At 47.2% G+C, this 17,022-nt stretch overlaps 1 protein-coding gene across 1 annotated transcript in view; it reads right to left on the reverse strand.

Annotated features, from left to right (window-relative positions):
* Positions 1–17,022, reverse strand: part of UCHL1 (ubiquitin C-terminal hydrolase L1) — a gene marked incomplete at its 3' end in the record, with an annotated part of 139,857 nt that overhangs the window by 58,779 nt on the left and 64,056 nt on the right. Inside the window, exon 3 of the mRNA XM_086964606.1 lies at positions 4,412–4,562. Within this exon, the coding sequence (XP_086820732.1) occupies positions 4,412–4,562 (151 nt within the window). The remainder of the gene's footprint in view (positions 1–4,411; positions 4,563–17,022) is intronic.

Below are 17,022 nucleotides of genomic sequence, written 5' to 3' on the forward strand. Positions count from 1 at the left end.
TGACGACTTAGTACATCTGCTGTGACATTGAGCAAACCTGCCAGGTGTTCTGCTGTCAGTGATCTTGTGTCAGAGTGACCTTGTGAAGAATTGCCTAATCTCAAATTCGTTGAGCTTCCTTTGACAGAGTTAGGGACCTTGTCCTCCCCTGCTTGTGGATATTGTGCATGGCCGTTTTATTGTCCGTCCGGACCAGCACTAGATTATTTCGATTCCTCGGGAGAAAACCTTGCAAAGCTAATCGGATGGCAGTCAACTCCAACAAATTGATGTGGTACTGGCGTTGCTGTGGATCCCAGTGACACTGACTTGCAGCTCCTGGAGCACTGATCCCCAGCCTTCTAACGAGGCATCCATGGTTAGGACCATAGAAGACTGAGAAAGCCTGAAAGTCCGACCCTCTGCGATGTTGCTTCTCACTATCCACCTTTCGCATGCCTCCATCTCTGGTGTTACTAAAATGGTCGTTGAAAGCCTTCTGCTTGGCGCCATTGTTTGTAGAGTTGCTCTTGTAGAGGATGCATTCGCAGCCTGCAATGCAGAACCAAATGGTATACAAGATGAAATCGATCCGTGCAGAGACTTTTAGAGCCGTACTGACAGGGATCTCCTCTTCAGCACTTGGCGAGCCGAGAGTATTAACTTGTTCCGACGCTCGTCTGAAGGATAAGCTTTGCCCTGTTCTGAGTCCAGAATGGCTCCTAGGAACTTCGTTGAGCTGGACGGTTGCAGAACTGACTTGCTCTTCTAGATTTGAAGGCCCAGGCGATTGAACAATTGAATACAAGTTGCAATGGCCTTGGAAGTTCCCTGGAAAGAAGGAGCTTTGACTAGCCAGTCGTCCAGGTATGGGAAAACTTCCAGAGATTGCTTCCTGAGGAAAGCTGCCACTGGGGCCAACACCTTTGTAAATATTCTTGGTGCAGATCGAACACCAAACTTAGGCACTTTGATTTGGAAATGGCTCTTGCCTACTGTGAAGCGCAAGTATTGCCTGTGAGCTGGGTGGATCGGTACGTGGCAGTACAAATCTTCTAAATCCAGAGTCGCGATGAAGTCCCCCGGATTCAGTAGACGAAGAATATCCTTGAGAGTGACCATCCTGAAGGACAGTTTGCTGAGATAGGTGTTTAGCTCCTGTAGATCTAATATGGCTCCTGCAGATCTGGCTCCCATAGATCTAATATAGGGGGCTCAGTCTCTGTAGTCTTGCGAACCAGGAAGAATCTGGAATAAATACCTTCTTGCGAACCAGGAAGAACCTGGAATAGAAACCTTTTCCTCTCTGCGAGAGAGGTACCGGTTCTATTGCCCCCTTGATGAAAAGTTGGTGGGCTTCGAGACGTAGTAGTCCCAGATGTTGTGATAAGACTGGCGCCTGGAGCTCTGGTTGGAGGAGGATCTTGAAATTCCAACGTATGGCCACTCTGAACAATATTCAGGACCCACTGGTCGATGTTATAATTCTCCAGCTTTCTAGACAAAAAGATATCCTGCCCCCCACTGATGTCCTCGGGGAGGAAGGAGCAGTTTCAAGAGCCAAGATGCCACTATTGCTTTTTGGAAGTGTTGCGTCCTTGACGATTCGGACGTACTCTCTAAGATTGATGAGAAGCAGACTGGCCCTGGCGTTGTTTAGAATACTGCGGCTTGTATGATTGTGAGGATTGCTAAGAATATCAGTTGGTCGGCACCTCTATAAGAGAAGCCTCTTCCTCTCGCACATCTGAATGGGACCTTATGGTAATTTAAAGACCCCCAAGGACTTCGCTGGTTCTGTGTCCTTAATACTTTAGAGGGCCTCATCAAAATGCTTACCAAAAAACATTTCTCCATCAAATGGAAGGTCCAGGATCTTGTTTTGTACTTCTTGGCGAAACCAGGTCGCCCGCAACCAGCCCTGTCGTCGTAAGGCAGCTGAACCAGCCAGAGAACGGAAGGCCGTAGAAGCTATGTCCATAGCACAATCTATGACTTCTGGAGGAGCTTTCTCACTCCACGAGAACCTTTCTGGCTTTCTCTTGATGAATCTGGAGTCAGTTCTATAAACAGGGCCAAATCACACCACATCTGGCGATCGTATCTGCCCAAGATGGCCAGAGCATTAGCCGCTCGAACGAGGAGACTAGCCATAGAGGAGAATCTCTTACCCACATTGTCCAAGCGCCTCCCTTCCTTGTCCGGGGGTGTAGTAAGTGGCGTGGAAGGATTCTTTGATTTGCTTCGCACCGCTTGTGATTAAAAAATCCGGCTTAGGTTGTCCAAGTAGGCATGCTGGACTGCCATCAGGGGGCCTTATATTTCTTCTCCAGCCGGGGAAGAACAGGAATGACAGTGGGCGGATTCTGCATGACCTTGATCCCTTCTGACCATACGTGTTCTATTATAGGAATCGATCTGACTGACTTTGTATGGCTCTTTAAAGTCATAAAGGAAACAGTCTGACTGCACTGTTGTGATTGGCAGACCAAATCTTTTAGATGCCCTTTCCATAAGGTTATGGAAACCCCCAATGTCAGCTGGAGGAGAAGTAGCAGTGTCTTGTCCTGTGGCATCTGGATCTTGAAGGCCACTATCATAATCCAAGTCAGGGTCTTTATTAGGATCTTCCTGAACGTCATCTGAAGACACATGCACAACCTCTCCGGATTCCTCTCCGGGTTCAGTTTCCACAGCCCGTGGGACCACCGTTGTCACGATGATTGTAGATGTCGGAGGTACAGTTGGAGAAGGAGGGCGTTCCAATTGTACTGCTGGACGAGTAGGAAATCTATTCCTATAGTCCTGCAGCATCAATTTCAAATCCGAAACCATAGAGGCTGGAATGGCCACCATGTCCTGACCCAAGCCTCGAGGAAGTTGTTCCTGCTGAAAATACTGGTGTTCGCAGTACTCCTCAGTATCTGTATCTTGACATTTCACATTCAAATCCGAGGGACTGTAGGCATCCCCATAATGGATATAGTCACCCTCTTCATCAGACTCGTCATCCAGCAGCATATTAGGAGGCAAAGGTGTAACTCACCTTGCAGAAGTCATCTCCGGTGTTATCTGCCGTTTCCGTGAGGAAATCTGCTTTTTGACTCGGAGTAGTCGAAAGAAACGACAAAGCCATTGAAGGATTAGTCGACGGAATAGTCAACGCTGGAAAAGTCTTAGTTGACGGAATTTATAGTCGACGATGGGTTTATAGGTCGACGAGCTAGCAGTCATGACAGCCGCCGTCAGACGTAGTCCTCGAAGCGGCTGTCGACAGTATCTCGTTTTTAGATAACTGTCCTGATGATCCTGCTCTAAAGGCCAATGTTGAGGGGTCGAAAATTTGACAATTGTGTGCCTGGTTTTTTGATTTTTGGTGGACGTCACTTATTTCACGGGTGTGGACTTCAAAACATTCTCTTCAGTCACATGCATATATGCTGTACATAGCACAAATAGACTTTCAATTCACTAACCCTCATTGTGCCGTGACTTCAGGAGCACCTTGTAAAAGTACTTCCTTATACTGAATACATTAAATGTATTCATACATTAGATGTGTAAATAAATGCACTAAACGCATAACAAACTTACTCATTGGAGTAGGTTTTTCCTCTTTCCCCTAATATAACACTACTGCCGTGGTAGTCCAGGGCTACAACACCCCATAGGGTCCACTTTGTCTGGCCTAGGTCCTTGGGTTACTGGGTTTGCCACTTTCTATTTAGATATCACATATATAGAAACAGATTACATAAATGTAAACATACCAGTCTCGTGTCAGTTATGTACAGGCGAGTTACTGAAATTTTGCTGCTCTAAAAATTGGTTACAGTTCTATTAAGTTTAGGAAGCACTGCATTTTTTTTCCTTCCTGGTATACCCTTACAACTACTTTTTTTGCAACAAAGCTGCTGCAATGTAGAGTTAAACTGGGTATTTATTTAATCTTAGAAACTATAATCTGGAAAAGTGTTACCTAATAGGCTCTAAGGATGCTGTTCATAGTAAGGACACATACACCCTGTATGCATAAATAAATTATATATGTTTCAGGGTCCCCGCATACAGCGCTTAGTCAAACCTTTAAAGCACAAAGTTGCTCCTAAGATACAGAACCAGCATATTGGTCCACCTGGACAACTGTAGGTTATGCAGCTTGTATGCGATACACTACTGGTCCGCGTGCAAGGTTGTTGGCAGGTGCTTGTGCATAGCTAGCCATTTAAGAGTGGATTCTGTGGGCATGGTCCACTGTATGTTGTATGAATCATGTAGGCCAATGTCTACGTGGCTGTGTATGGATGCACGACCCCAGATCATACCCATTTTGCTTTTCCAATGTCTCCTCATGTACTTTAGCCACATTCACAATGCTTCATGTACACCAATGTAAGACGAAAACAGGTCAACAAAGGTTAAGATGACTCACCAAGGCTTAATTTGTCTCGATTGTTGGCAACAGCATGAATTAAACCAATGGTGCCACACGAGTTGCCAATTGTTTGTTTCATAAAATACACTTTAGGGTGGTTCTCTTTCCCACTTAAGTCTGCAGCTTGCTTTTCTCTGAAGCTTTCATGCTGTAATGAAACGAATGGCAGTTTTAATATTGATGTAAACCAATTCATTAATAAACTGATTTAAAGTACTTTTAATCAACAGTTCATAAATGGCTTGCTTACCTTTCCTGCATGCTGTGAACGTTCCTACCCCCATATCCAGAATAAATTTAATGTAGATATCAGTTCGACGATAATGCAACAGTCACACTAAAGGTGACGGAGAAGTGTTGACAAAGAAGTGTTGAGAAAAATTATAACTGGCAATCGCTTAGGGTATACCGTACCGCTGGTCTAACAGTCAAAACAGTCAATGGTTGCTAGATTTTCCATGAAGAGCAGGATCCGTATTGATTTGCATACGACGGGCCTTCATCTAGAAAGACTGGGCAAAAAAGAATCGTTGGAGCTGCCTTAACAACTGCCAGTGGTTATGCTACTTGTTGCATTCCCATTGAGTATACACAAGCGTGCCCAATTGTCTGCATCCTCTTCGGTATTTGGATCTAATTTTCCCCATTTTAAATGGCTTAGTATGCAGAATCCAATAATATCGGTCAGAAACCCGACCTCCCAGTCTCATCCAGGATTCCCAGGTCTTGCTCTGGATTAGTTGGATTGTAAATTGTAAAAACCCACTGGATTGTCTTAAAACTAAAGTCCTACATTTGTCAGATTGTGTCTAAGGAGGGGAGTGGAATGTCGTGTACAATCCAGTGGGTTTTGTCCCTGTCGGTGAGACGTAAATATTTGGGATCCAAGTCAACATTCTCTGATCCTCAAATATCAACATTTCTTGTTCCCAACTATCAGACCTTTGATATGCCTAGGAGGTCCAATTAAAAAAACCCTGTAAATGTGATTAGGGCTGGCAGAATCCTAGAGAGGAACAGATTTCAGAGCGTCTTACTGTAATTTTAATGGTGGCTGCTGTGTAGTATTCTCGTGTATAACCCCCCCCCAACCACTATATAAATAACTTGTCCCCCCCCTCCCCTCCTCCCCCCCGTGTGCACATGGAAGCCCTAGAGCACATTACATCTCCTCCTGCCCTAGAGACATCTACTTCTTAACATCTTATGAGATCTTAATTTACATCTGGAACGTTACGCCCAGACTTTCAGGAGATTACCAACTTACTAGGGAGACATGGAAGCAGGTCAATTAACTCAACTTGTGGAAGATCCATCACATCGCACAGGTCACTGGATTTTCAATTATACACTCTCAAAGTCCACAACCCACCTTCCGTCCAAATTAACGGATCATTTTCTTATCCACATGAGCCTCAGTCTAGCTGGTGCCCTGCAGCAGTCTTCTCTACCTTTCAAACTAGACTCCTCCAGTTTTGCGTCCAGCCTAAAGCCATCCTGCCCCAACTGACCCATTGACTTTGAGGATGCAGACAGCTTTTAGGGGCTGGAACAACCTCTCGACCACTGCATCCACAAGAAACTGACCTGCGCTTCACATTCGCACGCCTAGTACATTGAGACCATATCGAGGTCAAAAAAAAGTCAAATTCTGGAAGGCACTTACGACCCCAATGCCAAAAAGATCTCCAGGCAGGCCATTAAAGCAAACCACAAACTAGTACAAAAATCTAAAGCCGCATTCTACACTAATTTGATTACATCAAGTTTCAACCCCTCTAAAACCATTTTCTCCCTTAAAACCCCCTGCATCAACTAATCACATCATATCCTCCAATCTGCAATGTGAATCTTTGGCACGCTACTTTATCTGTAAAGTTTAGGGCATTTATAACAACTCCAGAAGGGTCGCTGCTAAATCGTGGCCCCCAATTCCTCACATATCTCCCTTACTCTCTACAAGACTTACCATCTGTCTTTCAACAGCCTGGAGATTCTGGCAGCAAAGGTGAAATCAGGTTCACCTGATCCAATAAAACCAGACCTTCAGGAAATTCCAGGACTGTATCATGACCGAGGGCAAGGAACTGAGATCGCTCCAGATGTCAGCAATTCCTAAATACTGTAAATACACCAAGGTGATTCCTTTACTAAAAAGCCAGCACTGGATGCATTTCTGCCGGAAAAGTTCCGGCCAATCTGCTACCTGATCATGGAATCTCATGTTAATGGCATCCTGGCCAAGTATTTGGAAGTTAATGGGATTTTGGACAGGTCATAAAATGGGTTCCGGTCTAAGCATAGTATGGAATCCGCCCTGCTGGCAGTTACAGAGCAGCTAAGGGAGTCACTGGACATGGGCAACACCTCGGCACTGATCTTACTGTACCAGAGTGGGGCCTTCAACACGGTGTCCCATGAGTGTCTGCTCCAATGACTCTGGGAGATTGGGGTCAGTGGTAAGGCTTGGGCCTGGTTTGCGTCCTTCCTATCCAATCGCCCCTTTCAGATCCAGGCTCCTCCTTATCTGTCCAATATTTGGACCCCACCCCACAGGCAGGTCTCATTCACCAGACTTCCTGCACGGTAATGCTGGGTAGTGCAACAGCACACTGGGCAGATCATTATCAGCGCTGCAGTTGCACAGTAGTGATTCGCGGTTCAGCTCATTTTGGAAGCCCGCGCCCCGGAGAGTCAGTCCGGGTCATCCAGGAACCCACACCCTCAATAATCTATCCCAAGGCCCTCACCGTCGGGGGGTACTTACGTGCTATCGCAATATGTCCACTAATGCCACACATGCCCTCGAAGTCTCAAATGCCTTTTTGCTCCCTGTTAGAAATAGGATACCTGGTTGGCTAAGATATGCACCAAAGTCAGGCAGAAACCACCACTCTAGTCAGGATAAGGGAGGTAAACTCCTAAAATAACCCCTGCTCACCGCTTTGGTAGCTTGGCACAAGAAGCCAGGTTTATCTTGGAGGCAGTTTGTAAAGCATTTGCACAAAACAGTATCACAGTGTAAGCACTACAAAAGGACACTCCACCAGTTTAGAAAAATAGCCAACATTTTTATATACTTAAAACAAGACTAAATACGATAAAAATCCACCATGCAGTAGTATAAAAATCTTCAGTTATCAAAATAACGTTGACCGTTCCTTGATGTAGATCGCCCCGGAGGAGCTATCGCAGCATTATGACCAAACCAATCCTAACAGTTCGGGCTGAGCGCAGCGTCACGGGCCAGCTACAGTGTCAAGGAGACCCACAAACAGTACCTTTCAGAAATGCAGGGCTTCAACGTTGAGCTTCCGAACACACAGCGTCTGCAGTTGTCGGTGCAGGAGGAGTCGGGCCCTCAAAGTCACACGTGTTGCAGATCGAACTCCTCTGTGAAGAGAGCTGGTGTCAGCAGGCATTGGGTGCTGCGGTGCAAAGTGCAGCGGTGTGGTGCCCTCAGGTCGCGGTGCGAGCAGTGGCTTGGTGGCCGCATCATATGAGGTCGTTGGTGAGACCAGGGTAGCTGTGTGAGATGAAGGCAATGTTCGCCATGGTGCTGGCAGGTCATGGTGCTGGCAGGTCATGGTGCAGCAGTGGCATCATTGTTGAAGCGCTGTGGGATGACGAACTGGAGTCAATGGTACCGGCGTTGGTAAGGCAAGGCTGCGGTACGCCATGTAACTTTCCAAGCGGTGCCCTTGAACCACGGTGCAAGCAGCAGCGTAGTGTCTGGCATGGAGAAACGTCATCGGGATACCAAGGAGTCGTGGCAAAGCAAGGCGGTGTGGTGCCCACAGGTCACGTGCGAGCAGCAGCTCGGTGGCAGTGTAGACGGTGAGACCAGGGTCACGGTGCGGCGGTGCCCTCTGCAATGCCTTTAGGACACGGAGTTGGCAGCGATGTCAGAATTGAAGTCTTTGCTGTTCCAGACTTCTTGAACAGGGGGAAGCTTTACCTCAAGTCCTTGAGGATACTCAGCACATGTAGAGAAAGTTCAATCCAGTCCTTCCAATGCCCAAGGCAGAAGCAGCAGCTGCAGGCCAACCCAACAAAGCAACACAGCAAAGGGGCAGTACTCCTCCTGGCAGCCATTCTAGCTTACCTTCTTGGCAGGTTCCTTGATTCCTGAGAGTTCTCTGAAGTTTTTTCTATCTGAGACTTCCAACAGGAGGCAAGCTCTACTTCAATCCCTAGGAGAAATCAGCAGGATGATGAACGCACAGTCCTTTCCCTGCTTAAGACAGAAGCAACCACTGCAGGCCGACCCCTCAACACCCAGCCTAGGGGCAGTACTCCAGCTTTCCCAGTCCTCCTTCCTGGCAGGTATCTTAGTTCAGAAGTAATCTAGATCTCCAGGGTATGGGCCCCCATATTTATATCAGCAAATCCTTTGTCCTCTGGTTTGAACTAGGTACAGGCCCCTCTGCCTTCAGTTTTGGGTGCATTCTGCCAGGGTGCACCTTCTTTTGTCAGTGTGGGCCTGGGTCAGATGCACCACAGGTGGTGGCAGGAGAGCGGAGCCCTATTAGATCCAGGTGCGACTCCTCCCACCTATGTGTAGCTGTGTCTATTCAGCCCTGTGCGGACTCATCAGGTCTCCTTGAGTCTCCCCCAGCCCTGAACACTAACAAACCAGACCGCGAATACACAGGCTAGCTAGATGGTAAAGTAAAAAAAAAAAACTTTCTAAAAGTGTTTTTTTTTTTAAAACAGAATGATAAAATACATCTTTTAATGAAGTTAGTTTTGACATTGAGTTCAGGCATACTAAACTCTAATTTCTACCATGTTCCCTGAATCAGTTCGGATTATAGGATGTAATAATCAAACTGCCCATTCTGGCCTATGGGAAAAGGTAGCCTTGCAATAGTGAAAAACGAAGTAGGCTGTAGTTCAATATCGGGACATGCCACACACCACACACACCAGGGTATGTCATACCTTTCACATACAATGCACCCTGCCCATGGGAGTACCTTGGGCCTACCTTAGGGGCAACTCGCAAGTCTCTAAACATTCCCTTTTCTACATGTAAGTGTGTGTGCTTGCTAAGTAGACATAGCAGCCCCAGGCTGCGCACAGGCTCTGCAATGGCAGGCCATAGTTACACTTTATGGGCTGTTTGCGTAAGTGGCACAATCCAGGGCTGCAGCCTACCAACAGCATTTGATTTATAGGCCCTGGCACTCGCAGTGCACTTTACTAGGGACTGACACAAATCAAATAAGCCAATCAAGGAAATACCAACATTTTACACAGAGCATATGCACTTCAGCACCGTTTTGCCGTGATAAAGCACAGTCCTAAAACTAACACACCGGTCAGGAAAAAATAGGAGGAAAAGCAGAAAGTTTAGGGATAAACATGCAAAAAGGGCCCTTTCCAACACTCCCAGTTTGGCGGGCCATTTGTAGTCTATAGATCCCTTCACAGTCTGCCCATTTGACAAAATCCCTCTCCCATCTCAGTACTTTATGGCATGTTTCGCTTTCCAATCGCTTGGGAGTACCCTTGGGAGTTACCTTTTGGCCCACACCAACCCCAGGTCTATAAACTTGCTAGTGACTGATCATGGGCAGTGTGGGAGAACCAATGTAGGAAACACCCTGGTGTCAGCGCCATGTCACGTTCAGTTGTGCTCACCAACCTGGTCATCACCACTCTCCAGAAGTCTCAGGAGTGGGCAGTCCCAACACGTGTGTAAAAACCTTGCACCTTCCAGGTTACATCTCGGGCAAGTGGACTGGCCCCAAAATATTCAGTGATCTTTTGTGGCGTAAGGTCTGCTCTGTTAAGGACAAAGTGGATCAGTTGAAAATGCGCATTCCTAGAACTTATCCAGGCCCTTTCCACGAACTCTCCCCCTCCCCCCCCCCCCAGGGCTTCTAAGTCTATGGTCTCGGCCAAGTCAGATTCCAATTTGAGCACTGGGCTGTCGTATCTCCTGATTGATGCATCGGTAGAGGCAGGTGCCTGCTTTTATAGTTCCAGCCATCATTATATACTGACATCCTAAGGAGGTCTGTGGTTGCACCAGTCCCTTAACTCAAAGAGTACAATTCAAGCTCTAGTATACTAAAATTAAAAAGCAACTCAATACAAAGATCGAGATGTGGAACAACAAGGGCCCATAATATAGCGCTATGGATGACAAGTAATGAGAGCCTATAGGAAAGGATTTACTGCGCAGTCATTTCCATCATGGATGGTACCCGGCGTACACTTACCTATTTTCCTCTAGTTGCCCAATATTCCTACAGTTCTACAGGAGGGGCTGAATTAGATTAAGGATCACTAAACATATGTAAGCGATTGTATCTACGCATCGACAAGCGGGATGACCATTGAGCAGGATGGCCATATGAGAAATGAAAGGATACAAAAGAAATATCCATTGTTTAACAAGTAAGTGGATTAACATACATATTAGAGTTTTTGAACAAGGAGATTAATATTGGGCATGGAGAGATCGTCTTTTACCATAGGCAACACTGGGCATTAATGTTAAGATACTGCCCCACACAGAACTTGCGAGAAGGGAAGGAGAAGACCCTTGACTGCATAAATGAGAGCTTTTGCATATGCAATACATGTAAGAAATGTAATTGTTGAGTTGTGTTAACTAGAACGGTCTTCATTTATGGAATTATAACAAAGTCAATATAGAAGAATAGGCGTTTGTATGTATGAATTGACACAGGTATTGATTCTAATTGCATATATTCATTTTTAGATGGAAGATGCTATGTTTTTAACTGTCCTGAAAGTGTATAAAAAGCATAAGACACTGAAACGAGTCGACAAGAGGACTATTTTATCTTTTTTGTATGAATTTATTGTATATTCATTTTGTATGTGAATATTGTAGATTAGATAGTGGACACGGTTTGCCAAAAAAATAGTGAGTATAGATTGAATCAAAACTGTTTGAATCAACTATAGTGACAACTGTGTTATTGATTTTAGCTGATGTATTCACCATTATTGGAAAAAAAATGAGTATTTTAATAAACACAAACGAACCTTATTTTGCATTTTTGTCAGGAGTTGTGTTATGTTAGAAACTAGATGGTCTTAGTATCACCATAATAAGTAATTGAACACAGAAAGGAAATCTATTTGGTTTACTGTTGCACCAGTTCCCCCTCCCCCCCCGCCAAAGCTGGCAGATAGCTGCTGTCAGGTCAGCATGTAAAAGGAAGTCCCTTCCAGGGAGGTTGTACCGTTCCGATAGATTAAACGGGAGCAATGTATTGTCCTTATAAATCTCCGATAGTGGGGACCCCTTCTCACCATGTTTGAGTATGCCAGTTCCCGCTGTGGGGCAGCGTCTGGCAGACCAACAACTGAATCTCTAGCGCAGAGAAATTATCTGCGCCAGTCCAAAGCACTGATTACAGCACCAGCGCATTGCCCTTAGATCTGCAGGAGCTCCTCCATCTCTCAAGGGAAGGCACAGCAGCATATGGAAGAGGTGCTGCAAATTTTGTTCTGAGATGCCAGGGCACTTCATATTCCGGCGGCAGACCACCATCCATTTTGTGAACCATTGCAATTGAGCTGCATGATAATAGGCTTCAAAATCTGGCACTGCGAATCCCTCTGCCCTGGGCCTCATGTAGGTGACAAGTGCTACTCAGTCTTCCGGTGCCTTACAAGAACCCTGCAATCATGGTATTGAACTGGGTAAAGTGTGTGTGGGATCCAGAGCGGGGGCAACCCAAAATAGTAGGAGCCTTGGAAGCGTGACCATCCTTAAAAGTGCTACTCTTCCTGCCACCGATATCAGGAGGAAAGCCAAGAACTATTACTTTTAGCGTTCTATCACTCTCCCTACGTTGCGCTCCAGTAAGTTACCAGGATCAGGATCTATTTTTACTCCCAGATAAGTCAAGCATCTGTTATCCACTTCACTTCATCTGTTAGTGGTGGGCAAACCCTCATAACAGAAAGTAATAGGAACGTCTTGGTCCAATTTACCTTTACAGCCGCAACCCTTCCCAACCTACTAACAGATGTTTGACCCCTCTTTTAAAGAGTCTCCAGAGGTAGCAAGGATCATCAAGAGGTTGTCCACACAGTGCTATATATTGAGATTGCCCCATCACCTCTAGAGCCTGGTAGTGGTGGGCAGATCTAGCGTGCACAGCCAAAGGCTCCACCGCCAATGCAAACAAGAGGGGCAATACCTGGTAGCCTGGTCTCGTTCCTCTGCCCACCTCCAAGATAAACTCCCGCCCCCCCCCCCCACCCACTAACTCTAGCAGAGGAATCTTTATATAGAATAGCCGTCAAAGCCACAAAACTGTCCTAGTCCGAACACTCCCAGGACTAAAAAAGATATGGCCACTTGAGGCTATCAAAAGCCTTCTATATATTGACTGATAAAATGCATGCCTCTTTATTGTACGTGTTAGCGTCCAGAATTTGTAGTAGTCTACGTATATTCATGGCTGTATTCCTAGTCTGAATAAAGCCCCCTGGGCTGCATGGACAAGTGTCAACATGTGGCATAGTCTGCTTGCCAATATGCAACTTCGTATCTTATTGCACAAGTTACTTACCTAACATTATATCTGTAAGAAACAGTAGTTGGTGTTAGATTCCTTACCTTAGAATATCCCCAGCTGTCAGACTGGATCCGGAAAGTTTTTCGTAGCAGTACCCCTGCGCGTCAGTAGGCATAGTCTGCATCTCCGCATCAGTGGTAGTCAGGATGACCGAGTACTTAGACCCCCACCTTCGCGCTCGTCAGTTCTTATACACTGCTTTTCCGTGCCAGGAACGTGGAGCCATGATAAAAACCAACGCTGGTGCCATGAAACTAGGGCCCTCAAAGGGAAGAACCTTAACCCTAGATATCAGTTCTCAGACTGGGTAGGATGGGTGGGGCGGTAAGGAATCTAAATACCAACTACTGTTTTACAGATAGATCGTTACCGAAGGTAACGAACCTGTACATCTGAAAGAAACAGGTTAGTGTTAGATTCCTTACCTTAGAATAGATAACCCAGCAATACCGACCCCAGCGGTGGGTCTGCAAACCAATGATCACACCAGAACGTCCTGGAGAACAGAACTGCCGAAAGCCATCCCTCCGGACTTGGCTGTCCAGGCAGAGTGGAATGGGCCCTAGGCAGTAGTGCCTCAAACGTGTGCCTGCTGGACCAAGTTGCTGCCCTACAGATCTGATGTAGAGGCACTCCAGCAAACAGGGCAGTAGAGGATACTACTGCTCTCGTCGAGTGCTCGCACCTGAGCAGAAAGAGGCTTGCCAGCCCGTTGATGGCAGAAGAAATCCAGTGAGTGACCGGATGTCCCTTGCGCATCCGCCCATGGGCCACGAAAAGTTGGTCTGACTTGGTCTTGACTTTGCCGCCATTGACTCACTGTATTTTCGTGCTGCTTTACTGTGTGCATTACTTTGAGCAATTAAGCCTTATAGTAACCTGCCCCTGTTTCACATGCCATCCTCCATTTTGTCATCTGGTTTGTTTGTTGTGGACCCCCTTGGCCCCCCTACCCTCCCCTGCTCCGCCCCCCCACTCTCCATTTAAGATAGATGGATTTACGCACAGCGTCCATGCCGAAGGTGCGCCAAAGGTAAGCCCGTCTGCGCCCGCGCCAAGCGCCAGACCCCCTGGCCCCCGTCCCATCCACCCCACCCGCATTACATACGCCACCTCCACCCTCTTAGCCCTTAACTCCGGTCGACTCCCCAACTGCGCCCAAGCCACCCCTGGACCCTTCAAATGCTACTCCTGCAAGTTTGACGGCACCAAGACCAACTCCTCATCCACTAACACCAAACAAAGACCTGACACCAACCACCTAATATGCGTCCTGCTCAACACCCGCTCGGTCCACAGACATGCCATCGACCTCTGGAATCTACTAGACACCATCTCCCCGGATGTCGCCTTCCTAACAGAAACATGGAAGAACGCCTCCTCTGCCCCAGACATCACCATTGCCATCCCGGAAGGCTACAAGATCATCCGAAAAGACCGCACCAAGCAAACAGGAGGCATCGCTATCGTCCACCACCACTGACATCTCCCCTTCTTGCACTTTGGACTCCTTTCCCCCGATGGCTTTGCAAGATCTGGAGATCTTGCTTAATAAGACCAAATCTGGTTCCCCCTGGATACTTGCCCACTGAAAATCAAGCAGTGTAGGGAGACCTTCCTACCACCGCTGCTAGAAATAATGAATCTAGCGATGAGACGGTATCTTCCCTTCGGAGTGGAAGAGCGCAGTAGTGAAACCTCTGCTAAAGAAGGCCTCCCTTGATCCGGAGGTCCTAAAAAACCTCCGTCAATCTCCCTGCTTCCAGCTCCAGCGAAGATGCTTGAGGCACATCTAAACAAGCATCTCGCTGCCTTTGTGGAAAGCTCGGACTGCTCGGACTCCTCCCAGCACGGATTCAGGAGGGAACACAGTACCGAGTCGGCCCTCACCATCGTGCTTGACAAGATCCGCACGACAGTGGATGGGGGCCAGACCACTCTCCTGGTCCTGCTAGATCTAACTGCGGCCTTCGATACCCTCTCCCCCTCAGTACTTACATCTTGTCTGAGGGATGTGGGGGTGAAGGACGCAGCTCTAGATCTATTGGCTTCCTTCCTTGAGGGGAGGGAGCAAAGAGTCAAGCTGGGGGAGTTTCTATCTCCACCCCGACCTGTGCTGTGTGGGGTCCCCCAAGGGTCGGCTCTTAGTCCGACCCTATTCAACATCTATGTGACCCCCACCAGCCAGACTAATAAGAACTTTCGGGATGGAGGTAGTCTCTTACGCAGATGACACCCAAATACTAGTCTCTCTCCCCCATTCAGATGTGCAGACCGCCTCCAAGTTTAGATCTTGTATGGAGGCGGTTGGTCATTGGATGATTCAGAACTCTCTCAAACTGAATGGGGAGAGGACGGAGGTGTTGGTGTTTGGAGGGAAAGAGAACATCTGGTCAGCCAGCTGGTGGCCTGACTCGCTAGGAATGTGCCCTTCCCCCACAACATCTGCTAAGAATCTTGGGGTGATGATAGACCCTGCCCTGGATATGGGCAGGCAGGTGAGTAGAACCATCTCCACCTGCTGGGGCTTAATTCACACCCTGCGAAGGATAAGGAAATACCTCTTTGCAGTCCAGAAAGCAAATAGCTGTCGCACTCATTGGCTCACGCCTGGACTACTGTAATGTGCTGTATGCGGGGCTAAATAGGAGCCTCCTGCAGCGCTTACAGGTAGTTCAGAATGCCACAGCCAGATTTGTCCTGGATGTTCCCAGACGCTCTTCAGCCACGTTGGCCAGGAAAACGCTGCACTGGTTACCGGTAGAACACAGAGTACGGTTCAAAGTCCTATGCATGACCTATAGAGCCATTGCAAAAAACAGCGACATGGGAGTTGGCTCCATTATCTCCCACTACACTCCTGGAAGGAACTAGCGTTCCTCCAGGAAATCGCTCCTGACAGTTCCCCGCATACGAAGAGCCAAGTGGGGTGGCAGGGCTTTCTCTACCCTAGCTCCCAAATGGTGGAATGATCTTCCTCTGGATCTTCGGTCTCTACCCTCCCTACAGAAATTCCGAAGGGCCCTTAAAACTCGCCTCTTCTTGCAAGCCTATGTGTAAGGATGTACGTTTCAATTTTCTGATGGTATTGTTAGGCACCTTGATACCTGCGGGTTACTGTTTTTTGCGTTATAAATTTTTATCAATCAATCGTCCATAAGAATTCCATCCGCATCTCAACAAGCTAAGACGTCAACCTCGCTAGCGCCGAACACCTTCACTTCCAGATCCACACCAACCCCAAGACCACACTCAGAGGCACCCTCCTCTACAGGCCACCAGGACCCCGTGCACAATTCTGTGAAGACATCACTGACTTTATCACCCCACATGCCCTACCCTCCGAGGACTACATTCTATTGGGAGACCTCAATTTTCACCTGGAAAAAAGCAACGACAGCAACACCACCGCCCTTCTGGACAATCTCGCCAACCTCGGACTCAAACAACTTGTTAATACCCCCACTCACTACGCAGGTCACACACTCAACCCTATCTTCACCTCCAGCAAACATATCTCCTTCAGTCACACCACAGCTCTCCATTGGACGGACCACAGCTGCGTTCACTTTATCTTCAAAAAGACCACAACCACCCTCAACCTACTCTGCGAAGAAACTGGAACAAAATCACCATCGACCAGATCTCCTCAGCGCTTCTTCAAAACCCCCCTGCCCACTCTTCGAACTCCAACCAAGCAGCCATTAACCTCACTCAATGGCTAACCAACAGCGCCGACAACCTAGCACCCCTGAAAAAACGTCAAATCAAACTAGGCAACAAAAACGCCCTCTGGTTTAACGAGGATCTTAAGAAATCCAAGAAATTCTGTCGCTCCCTTGAGAAGGCATGGAAAAAAAGACCCAAAACCAGCACCAGGGATGCCTTCAAAAACGCCTACCGCATACACCAACTGATTCGGACTGCCAAGAAAGCCGCATTCAAAAACAGACTAGACAACGCCCACAACAGCAAGGAATTATTCAACATAGTCAAAGAGTTTACCAACCCCACTGCCAACTCCAACGACATCAC

This window comes from Lissotriton vulgaris, chromosome 3_2, assembly GCF_964263255.1.
Source record: "Lissotriton vulgaris chromosome 3_2, aLisVul1.2, whole genome shotgun sequence".
Taxonomy (NCBI): domain Eukaryota; kingdom Metazoa; phylum Chordata; class Amphibia; order Caudata; family Salamandridae; genus Lissotriton; species Lissotriton vulgaris.